Source organism: Pithys albifrons, chromosome 16, assembly GCF_047495875.1.
Source record: "Pithys albifrons albifrons isolate INPA30051 chromosome 16, PitAlb_v1, whole genome shotgun sequence".
Taxonomy (NCBI): Eukaryota; Metazoa; Chordata; class Aves; order Passeriformes; family Thamnophilidae; genus Pithys; species Pithys albifrons.
Genome location: NC_092473.1, coordinates 17,178,278 through 17,192,995, shown reverse-complemented (window position 1 = coordinate 17,192,995; position 14,718 = coordinate 17,178,278). Strand labels below are relative to the sequence as shown.

The 14,718-nt window shown below is 46.9% G+C and overlaps 2 protein-coding genes across 3 annotated transcripts in view; both read right to left on the bottom strand.

Annotated features, from left to right (window-relative positions):
* Positions 1–3,038, bottom strand: part of PDPK1 (3-phosphoinositide dependent protein kinase 1) — a 28,578-nt gene extending 25,540 nt beyond the window's left edge. The window contains exon 1 of one of the 2 annotated variants that reach the window (XM_071570850.1): positions 3,023–3,038. Coding sequence is in view for 1 of the 2 variants with exons in the window: in XM_071570851.1 (XP_071426952.1) it covers positions 2,883–2,906 (24 nt within the window). In the remaining variant the exon portion in view is untranslated. The other variant, XM_071570851.1, reaches the window with a different exon arrangement.
* A 996-nt stretch (positions 3,039–4,034) lies between these two features.
* Positions 4,035–14,708, bottom strand: LOC139679204 (interleukin-9 receptor-like). Its single transcript, XM_071570706.1, has 10 exons — positions 14,662–14,708; positions 13,732–13,789; positions 9,860–9,964; positions 9,346–9,454; positions 7,943–8,136; positions 7,094–7,239; positions 6,576–6,750; positions 6,245–6,356; positions 5,144–5,228; positions 4,035–4,662 (listed from the first exon to the last, which is right to left on the bottom strand). Exons 3-10 carry the CDS (start codon positions 9,936–9,938, stop codon positions 4,129–4,131), a joined length of 1,434 nt encoding a protein of 477 aa, XP_071426807.1. The 5' UTR covers positions 9,939–9,964; positions 13,732–13,789; positions 14,662–14,708; the 3' UTR covers positions 4,035–4,128.
* Between the last annotated feature and the right edge of the window lie 10 nt (positions 14,709–14,718).

The following is a 14,718-nucleotide window of genomic DNA, read 5'->3' as shown; positions in this document are numbered from 1 at the left end:
TCTAGACACAACCCCCCCAAAACATAAAACACAGGTTTACTGTTAAAAAATGGGGGTTACTAAAATATTCACATCTGCACAGACCAAATGTATTTTTATTCCTTTGCTGGTTCACTACATTTTTCAGCTAAGGAAGACTGCACCCTGGGTCGTGCCTGCACTTCAGTAGGCAGCATCCCCTCCCAAGTTTATCCTGTCTCTGCCCCCTGGCTGATCTGCTTTAGGGCAGTGCAGTGAGCCCCAGCCTGCTGGGTGTCTGCCATGGGGAGCTCCAGGAGCCACAGGAGAGACAGGACTGCTGGCTCTGCCCGCGATGGATCCAGAGCCCAAAGACCAAGTGACTTTAGAGGAACAGCCGACCCTCAGGGGGAATCATTGGTTAGCTGAATATCACCTTTATACCCAGGCTGGTCTGTCAATCATCTCCTTTCTAAGAGCTACAAGCACTTCTTACACTGAAAATACAAAGGTATGTGAAACTGCCCCTCTTAAACTTGCAGTTTTCCAACTTTTGAGTACCTTTTCCACATCCACATCTTTTAGTATTTTCTATTCCTGCAGCCTGCTTTGGTGAGGGATTTACAGAAAACTTATCCCAGTCAATAGTCTACACATGAGTGATAAGGACTAGTCAGCTTTATGCTGAAAACCCAAGAGAAGAGAATATTAAACAGAGAGGTATGGAGAGAAAACCCATCCAGCCTATCTAGAAATTTTACAGCTACAAATGACTACAAACAGAACTCTCAACATAACATAGCCTAATCTAATTCTTAGCAGAGATGCAGAACTTACTCTGTTGAGAACCCAGCTCTTTGAAACGTGTCGCTCATATTAGTTCCAGTGGGAACAAAAATAGCAGCCAGCAATTCCATGACTACACTACAGGTTTTATCAGGTCAGAAACACTGGCAGAATCTAATCTAGAGCAGCTAAACATTCTGGTGAAAATGTGCTGTAAAAGAAGAGGTAAATTACCATACTGCCAGACTCTTCATTTTGAGAGGAAGGCACTTCTTGATTTGACACCCAACGTACTTACAGTGAAGGCATTCACAGCAAATAACTGAGACCACACTGACATCTGTAACTAAAGCAGAAATAAAATTGTTTCCTTCTCAAAAGTACAATTCCCTCATTTTCTTAGCACGGCTTTAGAAAATAGTGGAATGTTTCTGGAATTGTCCTCCCATACAAAGATATAGAAATGAACTGCTTTGGTAGAGAAACGCCGAATATTCTTTTCAAAGCTGCAATCTTATTCCCCTCCCATGCCATCTTATGCATTTAAATGAAATAATCACAGAACTCATTCTACCATTACCTCCATCACACAAATATTAACAGTAACTTGCTCAAAGCCTCAGAAATACTGGACTCCCCTATTTGGTATCACCTGCATTACAACAGTGTCAGCTGAGTGGGGCCACTGCTGCCTGGCACTGCCTGTCAGCACACTCACCTGACCTGAGAAATATCAAACAGAACACAAGAGAAGGAACTAAAGAAATTACCCTGAAAAAATCTCTGAATTTTTACAAAAATGGTTGTCAGCTTTATTATTAATTTCCCCCTTCTACATGTTCCTCTGATGTGCAAGGACCTAAAGTCTATATAAAAAGCAAGAGAAATGCAAGTATTTTGGAGAGAAAAACCTGCCAAGACAGGCAGTAAGCAATGGCAGATGTACAAAATGAAGCACACTCCCTGTTTACAAGAGTCCAAGTAAACAGAAGTCACCTCTGATATTAAGAAGCACCTATACAGAGCTCTATCAAGTAGCCAAATTAACGTCTTTAATAATCAAACACTGGTTAATTTCATAGTCCTTGGCGTAGCATTTCATGAGCTCTGCAGGGTTATTCCATGCAGTATTCTCATCTTCAGTCATTAAATACGATTATGTGCAACAGCTTGATGCAAAAAAATTACTGAGCATGAAGAGAAGAGCACAGTGAAACAGGATGACAACAATCTCCGTGGCTCTGCCGGTCAGCACGCAGGAGACCCCCCTCAGCCGACCCCACCTGATGGGCGTTGGAAGCGCTGCAGAACGGGGCTCTGGCAGGAAGAAAACAAGACCCAACCGCCCAGCACACAAAGATAAGGAAACAGCACCGCCAGGTAGTTGTACCAACAGCAGTCAAAGCCGGGGGTGTTTTTCTTTTCACGAGGAAAGGTCTACATTAAGTAAACTGTACAACCGACAACGCGAACTCAGATTTACCGTTACCACCTCTGGTAGCGGCTACAACCCCATCTTACATCAGTCAGTGCACGCACAGCGCCAGAACTCTACAGCGACAGAACAACGCAAACAAACGCGTGAAACGGCGTCCTACTGTGACCCTCACGACATTCCTCACGCGTTTGCTCCCACTACAAAAGAAATCGATTGCAAAGTAACAGGGGGCTCCCCAGGGCAACAACGCCGGCTCTCCCGGTGGGCGCCGGCCCGGCAGAGCCACGCCAACGCCCCGCACCCGGAACGGGGAGTGAAGCTCCGCAAGAGGCCACGGGGAGGCCCCTCCACCCTCGGCCGAGGCCTCGCCTCCTCCCGCGGACGGGCCGAGCTCGGGCGGGAGCGGGGCCCTCACGCGCGACCCCGGAACGCGGGGCGGAAGGAGCCCCGGGAGCAGCAACGCCGCGACCGACCGCACGGAGGGCAGCGCCCGCCTCCCTCCTGCAGGAAACCCCCCGCCGCCCGCCGCCGGCGGAGCGCTTGGCACGAGCGGCCACCGCTCCCGGGCCGGCCCCGGCGTCCGGGCCTAGTTACTCCCCCAAAAGTACGCGGGCCGCGGCGCCGGGCGGCTCACCAGGAGGCTGCCAGCGCTGGCCACGGCCCGCCCCGCCTGCGGGCCGCCCCCCGCGCCCGGACTCACCAGGGGGCTGCCGGTGCTGGCCATGGCCCGCCCGGCCCGGGGCCGCTCCCCGCCCGTCCCGCGCCCGGTGCTCGGCGCGGCCCGAGCCAATGGGGCGCCCGCGTCCCCCGCCCGTGACGTCACCACAACAATCCCCCTACCGCGGGCGGGACTTCCGTGCTGTGCGCTCGCTCATTGGTGGAGGCAACTGCCGCTCACGCGCGCGCCCGGAACGCACCGCCCCGGCAGCCTCCGCGCCAAGGCCGATGGGAGCATGCGCAGTTTAGGGGTGACGCTGTCGGAGGTTGCGCAGGGTGAGGGCGGAAGGGGGCGCGGCCTCGCCGCTCACATCCGGGTTCGTGCCAAGCCGCCGGGAGCGGCGGGAGGGGCGGGGCGGGAGCGGCGGGGCGGGGCCTGGAGGGAGCGGCGGGCGGGGCCTGGAGGGAGCAGGGGGCGGGGCCTGGAGGGAGCGGCGGGCGGGGCCTGGAGGGAGCAGGGGGCGGGGCGGGGCGGGGCGGAGCGGGGCGGGCGCGGCGGGGCGGGGCCTGGAGGGAGCGGCGGGCGGGCCGGGCGGGGCGGGGCCTGGAGGGAGCGGTGGGCGGGGCCTGGAGGGAGCGGCGGGCGGGGCGGGGCGGGGCGGGCACGGCGGGGCGGGGCCTGGAGGGAGCGGCGGGCGGGGCGGGCGCGGCGGGGCGCGGCGGGCGGGGCCTGGAGGGAGCGGCGGGCGGGGCCTGGAGGGAGCGGCGGGCGGGGCCTGGAGGGCGGGGCGGGGCGGGCGCGGCGGGGCGGGGCGGGCACGGCGGGGCGGGGCCTGGAGGGAGCGGCGGGCGGGGCCTGGAGGGAGCGGCGGGCGGGGCCTGGAGGGCGGGGCGGGGCGGGCACGGCGGGGCGGGGCCTGGAGGACGGGGCGGGGCGGGGCGGGGCGGGCGCGGCGGGGGTGCCGTTGCTGTCGCTGTCGCTGTCGCTGTCGCGCCTCGTCGGAGCAGGCGGTCAGTGACCTCTGCTGCCAGGAAGTTAGTTTGAGGAAGGGGACTGTGTCTCCGCGACAACAGGTTTTGCCGGAGGCACGCTTTGCCGTGCCTGTAGGGATAGTATTTGCCAGCCAGAGGACTTGATCACAATTTTCTTCTGAAGTACAGAAACTGAAGATTTATTTTTAAATGTTTTCAGTTGTCTAAACAGTCACCACTTAAGCCACTGGGGAAGAGAGTGTTGGGAGCTGAGAGAGGAGCACAAGAATCTCGGTAGGCACATTCCTCAGGGAAGGTCACTGAGCATTCTGATGTTTGACAAGGCTATTGCCCTCGGCGAGCTTCAGTAGTTCAGCGGGAATCAGACCTGCTGTGGTATCATCACACAAGGTACAGTAGTCACTACCACTAAAGGACACATCTGCTATCTCCAAAGATTTCTGAAGCATAAGAAAGTCACCCTTTCCATGTTGTGAGTGAGAGGGATAATTCCTTCCTGTGCTAGAGCTCCCAAGGTTGGCTTCCACTATTTCAAGGACTTCCGGGCTGACTCTGTCATCAGCATGGTGTGGTGCAAACAGTCCTGGCCTCACTTCTATCTCTCCTGCTTTGACATACCTGCTGGGGACATACTGCTGGCTTGGACGTGGGGCAAATACAAAGTTTTCTTCTGCAGCAAGCAGATTTGTGCTTTCCATAGGTTTCCAGGAGATCTGGGAAATCAGTTCCTGGGTGTTTAGATCAGAAAGTCTGTCTGCAGGCACTTTGCTTGAGTTGCTGGCCTCTTCTCTTCCAAGTTGGCTACAAGCCTGATTAGGTCCAACCCAGTCCTAGTGAAAGGATCAGTAATTTTGGTTCATTTTGCATAGTTATTTCAAAATTACTGTTCTGTGTATATGGCTTTGGCACAACAATCCAGAGGTTTAGTGCAAATCTAACAGGCCAAGTTAGAGTAATAGCTGCTAAGTTCACAAAGCTTTACAAGAAATTTTACAGGATTTCACCTCCAGAACAGAATGCAAACTACTTGCATTGCTTTGGCTTTGAAAGGTCAGGGTGCCCCTTTTGGATTCAGCTGGAGTTGGAAGTGACTGGAGGGGTTCCCCTTCTGAGAAGTGAGAAGTGAGACAGAAGCTCTGAGGGTCACTGGTATGTGGAGGCAGGAAACTGAGAAACTGTAAACTCTCAGAAAGATCAGAACCACCTGCCAGTAACTCTGCTTGGGAGCTAGAATGATTAATCCCAGAAAAATAAATAATTCTCCCATAATGAGCTGAGGGTCATAAGAAAGAAATTAAACTTATTTCTTACCTTGAAATTCCCATTGTGCAAACTGTAGAGTGGCTGAAAGAAAGCTGCTGGCGTGGGAATGTTAAAGCAGGTGAGGCTTTTTGCCCTAAAGTGAGAAAACAACACTTGAAAAACCCAGAAATTTTCCTGTATTCTGTCTCCATGATACTGATTAGACAACACCCCTCCCACTTAATGTTAGAAAGATTGCACAAGAAGGCGACTTGTCGTGATTTCTGACATCTCATGCAATTGTTTTTCTGCTTCTTGTGCATGCATTTAATGTTTCTAGCCTGAAGTAGCCTTAAAAGTTTCTTAGGAATATTCACAAACTTAATACTGGTCTATTACTCATTATATGCACCAATGTATTTAAGCATTTATTTATCTAAACCACTGTTTCTGGAAGTGTTTTAGAGAGTTCTAGTTTCATTACATGTACACACTGAAATTCTGCCAGACATCCTTGCCCATTTATTAGAGTCTATCCTGTAAAAATATTTTATCACATTTTGTCAGTATTCTCTTCCTCTAAGAATGATATGTGGATGAAGCTTAATGTATGTCAAGGCAGAAAAGAGAGGTGGGAGATTTCCTTTTGCTCTGCCAGCATAAAAATTACAGAAGATGGTTTAACGAAGGTTCCAAGCCACTTTTTTCTCTGCAGACTGAGTCTCACCTGAATCTGAGTCAGTCTAACTTGCTGGTATTGGTATTTTATGTACCAACTGCTGCCAGATACATCACCAGCAGCTTGGCATTGACATCAGTTTAACCACCTTTATGGGTTGCTGTGTACTTGTGCTTTTCACTGATCTACATGAAGCTTAACAAAAACCTTCCATGGCTTTAAACTTCTTTAACTCCAAGAGACCCTCATCCTTGAGTTTGAGCTGAGTTTGGGAGTCACAAAGGTACTTCAGTCTCCTTAAGAATTCTGTAGTGGGTCATTAACTATCATCAGCCAAGTAATATGTCATGTCCAAAGATTGTCAAAAGAGCTTTTGAAAATGACTGAACTTGTGCAGCAGAAACAGGAAGGAAAAGGGATATAACAACTCTTGATTTATCTTCTTCAGGCCATAAAGATCAAGGGGAACTTAATGAAAAACTATCACATACCTTGAAAGCTTGCAGTTCCAGAATAAATAGAGTAGAGTGCCAAAACTCAGAGGAATGAACAAGAGCTGCATAGTTCTGGTATTTAGGATCTTCTCAGACAGTTTTGGTACATCTAGGAAAACAATCAGCACAAAAATTTTGAACAAAAATCCAGAAATCAAGATAGAACCCCAAATAACCAAGCAATGCAAAAGAAACAGGCTGCTAAAGACCTCAAGGAAAGTAATTTGGCTGTGAGTACATTGAAGAAAGCCAGTTCTGATGTGGAAAGCTCCATTTTACTTATCTTGCTTTTGAAAAGACATTGAGATGAAAACAACATTCTTTGTACCTGCTCTTTGAAAGACTGTTGTCTGGCTCCATTCACTCCACTGACTATGGTAGGAATCCTCATTTTCAGAAACTTTGCAGCGAACTCTTGCAACATAAGCAACGCCACTGCGGAGCTCTGTGGCTTCAATTTCTATCTGTGGCACTGGACTGGGTGGTGTCTTGTTCAATGCAGTCTGCAAAGTATTACAAAGCATTTCTGTAAATGAGACTGGACAAAGGGATGGTCTTTTAAATACTCTTTTTTGTTGGTTTTTATTTCCCTTCTATTTTCTTTTCCAGATCTTTTCTTTGATGCAAAAAGAGGGCCTGCATGAGGATGGGTGACTTCTGAATACAGGGTTCATGAGAAGAAGAGTTGTTGATTTCCAGTATTGATTTGTATAAAATCTTTCAACCTTGATATGGGAAACCAGAAAGGCCAGCTTAAAAGTCAGCTGGCAGAGAGCCCTGAGCTGATTGGCAAGGCTGTTGTGCCCAAGGAGTGGGGCAGCATCACTCCATGCCTCATTCAGTTACCTCCCAGGGCATGCCGTGCTCCTTATACTGCAGTTCATACTGGAGAATTTCAACGAGGTACCAAGGCATGTTCCACACACTCCACCGTATCTGACACTTGTTGACAGTGGTGTTGCTCTGCAGGTTCCAAAGTGGATCAAGTTTTACTGTGAAGAGGGAAGGCACGTTTTTTTTCGCAGTATTTGGAACACCACAAAAGGAGATGCATGATACTAGGCTAACTAAAGTCTTGGAAGATAAAACTGGGTCTAAAAGGTGAAATTAAGACAAATAGTAGAGCAAATTAGCTCGTAGGATGAAACAGAGAAGCTACAGAACTGATGATAACTCCAGTAGTCTCTGGAGATAATCTTGCAGTCAAAGAATCACTGTGAATGTCACATTCTTACCCTTACAACATACCACTAATACAGACAGGCTCTGAGATTTCAGATACTAGAGCATTTCTCTGAAGTACCAGGCCATGGGACATTCAATTAAATCCATGACTTTGATTCCTCATTACATAATTTCTCAGGAAAAATAAAACAACAAAACAAACGGTTGTGGCAATCCAATTCTAAATTATCCATAGCACAAGAAAACACGATGCCAATGAGAAGTATTCTTGAGAGGTGCTCCAGAGCCAACCCTCTCTGAAAGTCCTGGAAAGGTCTGAATGGGGAGACTCAGAGACTGCATCCTCACTGCTACAGTCCACAGACACACTCTCCAGAGATGGGCAGTCTGGCTTGTTTTCATCTGTTTCTCTTGCTATCTTTGAGACACCCTTTGTTAGAGAGCATATCAGAGCTCTGCCAAAGCTGCTGGGCAGAGCTGCAGCTCAAAGCTGTCCTTGTTCATACTTACTGTGCTTGCGGGGACTGTACTCTGGAAAGGTAACATATGTGTAATTATGTCCAAAGAAGTTTCCTTGCAGAGAGACTCTGTATCCATCTGTTTCCAGTATCTGGTTGGCTAAATGGATTGTGCAGTGGTACTGATTCTGTGTGCTCTCTGTGGCACTGAGTTTGCAGCTGGCGTTGTGGCCCTTTGACCAGAGGCTAAAAGAATAAAAAGGCTGAAAGTTTCTTCTAAGTCATACAATTAAGTGCTATTTCAGTTTATGAAAAACATATGGCAGCTTAGCACAACACCACACTCTGGAAGACCATGAACCTCTTCAGAAGAGACAGCACAGAAAGCAATCCTAAAGCTGGCTGGATGAAAGGGCTGAAGAGGGAGGAAGGAGACACCTTCATAACCTTGCTGCTGAGAGCACCAGACCTCTGAGGAGCTGCACACAGAGCCCAGTATCTGTGCCGTGCTCCCTCTGAAAGGGCTGCATGTCACTGCCAAGAAAGCAGCGGCGTAGGGGGAAAGGAGTGGGTGGACTGTTGGTTATAAGTGTGTGGCACAGAGGTAACAAGCTGTACGTTAAGGCCTCTTTTGCTAGGAACAAACAACAGTACTGACAGCAAAACAGGTTGGAAGTTGGTTTGTTGTTCTGTGGTTTACCCGTTTATTAGCAAATTTTTCTCATTGCTTGTGACCCCACAAGAAACTGGGATATGATGGTTTACCAGCTCAGTATTTTTTCATAGATTTAAAATCCAGTATTAGTAAGAGTTAGGGTATTTTTGGCTTAACTCTACAAGAATATGAGGCATCTGATGTCAGCATGACTTCCACTCGTGTAACAGTTACTGGTGGTCAAGACAATGTTGTTACATATTCTAAAAACATTTACCTCAAATTATCTATAGCAAACTCTCCAACCATTTTTTTAATTAAACACTTATTCAGATAATAATCTAAACCTATTTTTAAAGCTTATAACTCACTGGACTTGGAGATATATAGATATATATAAAAACTAATATAGATTAAAGGACTAAGGGTTTAGTTTTTAGGCAAAAAATTATTAGAAGTTGATTAGGCAGTTTCATGTGGGATGGGCTCTGGAAGTTCCCAGATCAGGGGCCAGAGGCTGGGAAGGGAAGGCTCCCTGTGTTGAGGCTTCTGCCAGAAGGTTTCGCTGTCTGGCTGGACTGCCCAGAGCTGGCAGGAGAACATGCCATGGGCACTGGCCCTCTGGTGCAGCAGCCAAGGCTGTGGGCCCACAGAGGGGAGCAGCTTCCAAGTGCCACAGGTCTCCTCCTGCTGTGGAGGGAAAAAAGCCCATGGCTGGACCCCATCTCTGCTTCTCCATGCTATTCTGCCCATGCCAGGGCTGGGGGTAGCACAGACAGCTCTCAGTGTGCGGCTCTTACTTGGTGAAATGCAGGTGGAAAGGTCCGTTGCCCACGGGCCTCTCTGTGGCCCACATGCAGCTCACGGTAGTCACGTAGTTATTCAGGCAGGTCAGGCTGCCAGAGAGCTCTGCAGAGGAAGGAGACCAGAGGTGGATTTGTGTGTCACTGGATGAGGCCTTGCTCAGTACATCAAATAAATGCATTACTTGCTAGTGCTTCCTTTACTGACTCTGCATCTAATCTTCCCCATCATGTTCTTCCTCTGTTGTACCACACGACACTGCATGAGATGAACGTAAGATCTTAAGGCAGGGACCTTGGGCAGTGGCTACACTTTTTCTGCTGCCTAGCTTGTTCAGTATATGCTCAGTTCCCCAGGGCTGGCACTGCCAGCCTGCTGTACCAGTTCCTGGGACCTGGGACAGAGCAGTCATGAGATACTGGGTTGCATATTTACGGGTCTGTGAATGAAAAATGAGCACAGCTATGTGCCTGTCTTCCTCCAGTGGGCCTATTCCAGATCTCCTCTTACCTCTCCCTCTTCCTCCACCAAAGAGCAGCACAGCAGCAACACACAGCTGGAGGTCCAGCTGCCACACAACTCTTCCCATTCCAGATAGTATCTAAAACAGGAAAACTTTTAGGAGCAGTTTTGTCAGTATTTGTACCAGCAGGTTGAAGTTTCAGCTGCTTGCATCTGCCAGTGTCACACAAGCTGATCTTGAATCGCTCAGAGAGGGCACCAACTCAGCTATATGTCTTCTATATGAACTGTTCTTGTCATGGCATTAAATAGTACTTTGCACAGGAATCTAAAGCACCAGCTACACAAAAGGAAATATTTAATTCTTGCAATTTGATCAAGAGTATCAAGAGTGGGTGAAAGGGTGGATGTTCCATCTTTCTTCACCCTGCATTTTTGGCATGTGGTTTATGACAATTTAAGAGCAGCAGAGAGCCACAGTGAGTTGGAAAAAATGTTCATGTTTGCCTGTATCCTGTTAGTGACAGTAACAAAAACTAGGTGCGTAGAGAAAATTGTAGCAATAGAGCCTAGATATTCTTCTCTGAAAACAGTCTCAGTCTCCAGACATTTGCTGCTCAGGGGCCTCCTGGAACAGAGATAATTAATGCATATTCAGAAAACAGAAACACAGAGTAACTGATACCCTCCTGGTCAAAGCACTCATTGAGGAATGTAGAATACTTAGGGCCTAATCATTACCCCAGTTCCCCGAAGGGTTGTGTAAGGATGGTTGAAGTGTATCTTCTGCAATATGGAACACTACTTCTGTATGGGATTATGCTGCACTCACTCTCTCTTTTTTTGTTTTTAATCAGACATTCCATTCTGTGAATTCTCTCCAGATTAAGTTTTAATTTAAAATTATACTTTGTCACTAAAAGTTTCTCATTTGGTGAGTTTATGGCAAAGTTTAATATGAAGAACATGGACCTGATCAACTCAGCAATACATGGTGTTTTTAAAAGATGTTTCCAGTTTGCAGTATTTGCCATTATGTGAACACAGCACTGCTACAAGGAGTGTGATGCTCTGAGGAGCCTGAAACCAAGAAAACATGTAGTGAGTTTGTAGACAGGGACCACTAATAAGTATAAACAAAAACAGTTTCTTGAAAAATGAAAAGAACTTTGGAGGAACACTGCACTGCTTGACCAGCATGGACACTGAACTGAGCTCTAGGGCTGGGCTAACTGAAGGGTGTGAGAATGTTCTGTCTCAAAAGAGCCCAGGCTAGTTCTTATTAAAAAAAAAAAAAAAAAAGGAAAACCAACAACAACAAAGAACCAAAATTTGGCAGAGAATGAGTGTCGGGATAGGAGAAACACTAAGTACAGCATTAGCACAAGACCAAACAGATATAGCCTGGCTACAGAGTAAGATCATGATTTCTAACCAACAAAGGGTCTGAAGTAATCTTGAATAGCAGTGAGTGAGAAAGAAGCTGTGCTTACCAAGGATTGTGATATTTAAATCATTAAGATTGTTTTATTGAAGGGTTTAAGTGATCTGCTGGCTGCATAGCAGGAACTGGACTCCATGACCAAGAGTATCCTCCCAGTCACAAATTTCACACAGACAGACGGCAGCATCCACACAAAACTTCTTGCCTGTGGTTATGCCTGCTCGTGGTGTCCCTTTTCTGAATTAAATAGTAAAATAATTACAATGTCTCAGAAACTTATCAAGAGAAAAGGAATCTTTTTGGCTCACACTTCCCCACCTCTTCATTTACAGGTTTTTGGTAAACCCTGTTTTGCTGCAGACCTTCTTCAGAGTGGGGGTTGTCAAGAGGAAGCATCACCATTAGCTGGTTTGAGCTGTGGGAGGCTGGAAGGCTTGAAGCCTCTGCTGCTTATCATTCTAATCAGGGTTGCATATGATCCCTGAGATAAATACAGTAATAGTAACTAAGTATGATAGAGGCTGCACTAAGTAGAATTGCACATGTGCTTACAAGAACTTGTTCAGCACACACACACACATAGGTCAAGATAAGTAAAGCAGGACAGAATGTTTTGAGGTAACTGCTGTTCATTTGATAAACTCCCCGATCCCACTCAAGAAGTTCTTTGTTCAGTTCTGCAATGTTTGAAATGTGTCAGACATTTCTGACTCTCTAGCTCACCTGGAAACAAATACAGCATGTTTAAATGCAAAATTTTGTGTTAGAAGCCATGAATGTTAGTCCTAAGTAGGTCATGGAACACAGAATTCTGACAGGCTTATCATAACATTATTTCAGGAAATAGCACATAACCAGCTGAATGAGCTTGTGCTGTACGTTAATGCAATTAAAGGGGCTGACCACAGACTGTGGATACATATCAGTTAAAAGAAATGTTATTGCAGCTAGATGTAGCATTTGTAACACCATAAAACTTCTGTTGGGATCCATTCTTTAAACAAAGAGTTGCCATCAATATGAAAATGGTTCTGAAAAGAGGTAAAAGAATTATTCAATCTTGGATAATTTTCCTCAGAAATCAACAATTAAAGACCAACTAAATCTCTTTACCTTAACCAAAGGAAATGCTAAGTAGTTATTTCACATCAGCTGTTAAGTATCTGACACAGAAAAGTGATTTCAGGTGGGAGAAAAAGATGACTTTTTTTTTAAAGCTACTGGAGAAAGATGGAAAGATCCAGTTGTTGGACAGTGAAGGTAAGATACAATTAGACAGAAACAAAATGTAGAATTTGTACAAAGGGGAACTACTTTCATTGCTGAAACCTTTTGCCTAAACATATGATGCAAGACTTCCAGTCTATAGATCTTTGTTAGGTATTCTTAAAAAAGAATAAAAAATGCCCTTAGCTGAGATAGAAGCCCAGTGCCAGCAGTGTGGGCACTATTGCAGCAGCTGCCAGCACTGGAAGACAAATCAGCTTTTTAGCCAGGCTGTCTGCTGCTTTTTTGTGTTCTAATGCCCAGTTTCTGCAACACTGTGGAGTTGTGGGTGAAGGCAGAAAAACCCTTTGAAAACTATTGTCAGAGAAAGAGAGAACGACCCTCCCTCCACAGGAAAGAAAGAGACCAAGTGTCTGAGATGAGGCCCTGGAGTGACACACCAGACAGACTCCTTCCAAATGCACTGGGCTTGCTCAGTCCCACAGCAAGGTACTGATGTTCACAAGAAGCTCAACAGGATCTAGCAGTGTATGTTTGCCACCCAGAAAGCCAACTTGTCATCAGCCTGCATCAAAAGCAGCGCAACCAGCAGGATGAGGGAAGGGGTTCTACCCCTCTGCTCTGCTCTTGGGAGACCAGCACCTGCAGTGCTGTGTCCAGCCCTGGGGTCACAACATAAGAATGACATAGAGTTGCTAGAGCAAGTCTTGAGGAGGCCACAGAGATGACGGGAGAGCTGGAGCCTCTCTGCTATAAGGAAAGGATGAGGGAATTGTGGTTGTTCAGCCTGGAGAAGAGAAGGCTTCGGGGAAACCCTAAAGCTCCTTTAAGTGTCTAAAAGGGCTGTAAGAAAGCTGGAGAGGGGCTTTGAACAAGGGTATGGAGTGCCAGGACAGGTCAGGATGGGCTTCCTGCTGACAGAGGACAGGGTTAGATGGGATACTGGACGGAAATTCTCCCCTGGGGGGATGGGCAGGCCCTGGCCCAGAGAAGCTGTGGCTGCCCCATCCCTGGGAGTGTCTAAGGCTGGGTTGGACAGGGCTTGGAGCAACCTGGGCTAGTAGAAGGTGCCCCTGCCCATGGCAAGGATCCCTTCCAACGCACACCACTCTATGAGACAACCAGGGGTACCCGGTGGGAGCAGACACAGCAGACCTGGACCCTTGAAGACTGTTTCCATTTGTTACGTCCTAGTAAGAAGTCATAAGGGCCCTGCTCTCCCTTGGCCATAATCCCTTCCTTTGCTTACCTCTCTTGCAGAGGAAGCACCAACAGGCACCACAGAAAAGCGGGACACTGATTGGCACCTGTCAAGTAAAACAACAACAGGCAATAGTACGTCTGTACCAAGAGCACATTCCTCCACCCACTAAGGTTGCCCAAGTGTACATTCTCCAGAGCAATCCCTTATGCTACTAAGTGTGATTAGAGGGGTACCCATTATGAACAATAATCTCTGCCTCTAAGGAAAAAGATTTTTTAGGTCCTTTAAGAAAAATTAGTGATAGATTATCTACTTTCCAAATGCTTAGGTTTCGGAGCATGTCTGACAGCAGCACAACAAGTGCACCAGCAGACTCACATGATCAGCTGCTGGGGAATGAAGAAAAAGGCACTGGATTTTCTCAACTGCACACGTTGTCAGAGAGAACCCCACACAATCAGCCTTTTCTACCTTCGTCTTTGGAAAGCCATTTTTTCACAATTGGATGCTCACCAACAGCCATGTACTTTTAGATTTGACATGCATGGATCCCAGAAAAAATGCTGCTACAAAGGATGACTATTGCAATAAAGCAATATTCACACATACATAAAAATAGGATATTTTTGTCTGCAAAGTCCTAAACACTGCGGACTGTTTTGGCTGGATTCCTTTACAGTCATCTCCTGCAGTCAGAGATGAGTACCTGTAAAAAAATAATTTCAAGGTGGTCCTTTTTTTGAGCACAATCCATCAGAATTAATGCAATAGTGGTTTTTTGTGCTTAACGAACTAGCAGAACAAAAAAACAGAGACCTTACTGGTGCTTCTTTTGTTCTAGGTTTCTAGTACAAGAAATAATATATAATTCCACATTTAGACAAAGGAAATATTTTTCAACATCTTAGCTCAGGACACATATCCTAACATTATGTACTGGCATGCATGGAACAGAAATATGTTAAACTGTCTTACCAGCTCAGAGGAAATGTCACTTTTCGAACTGCTTCTGTCCCTTGATAGTTTAGGCTT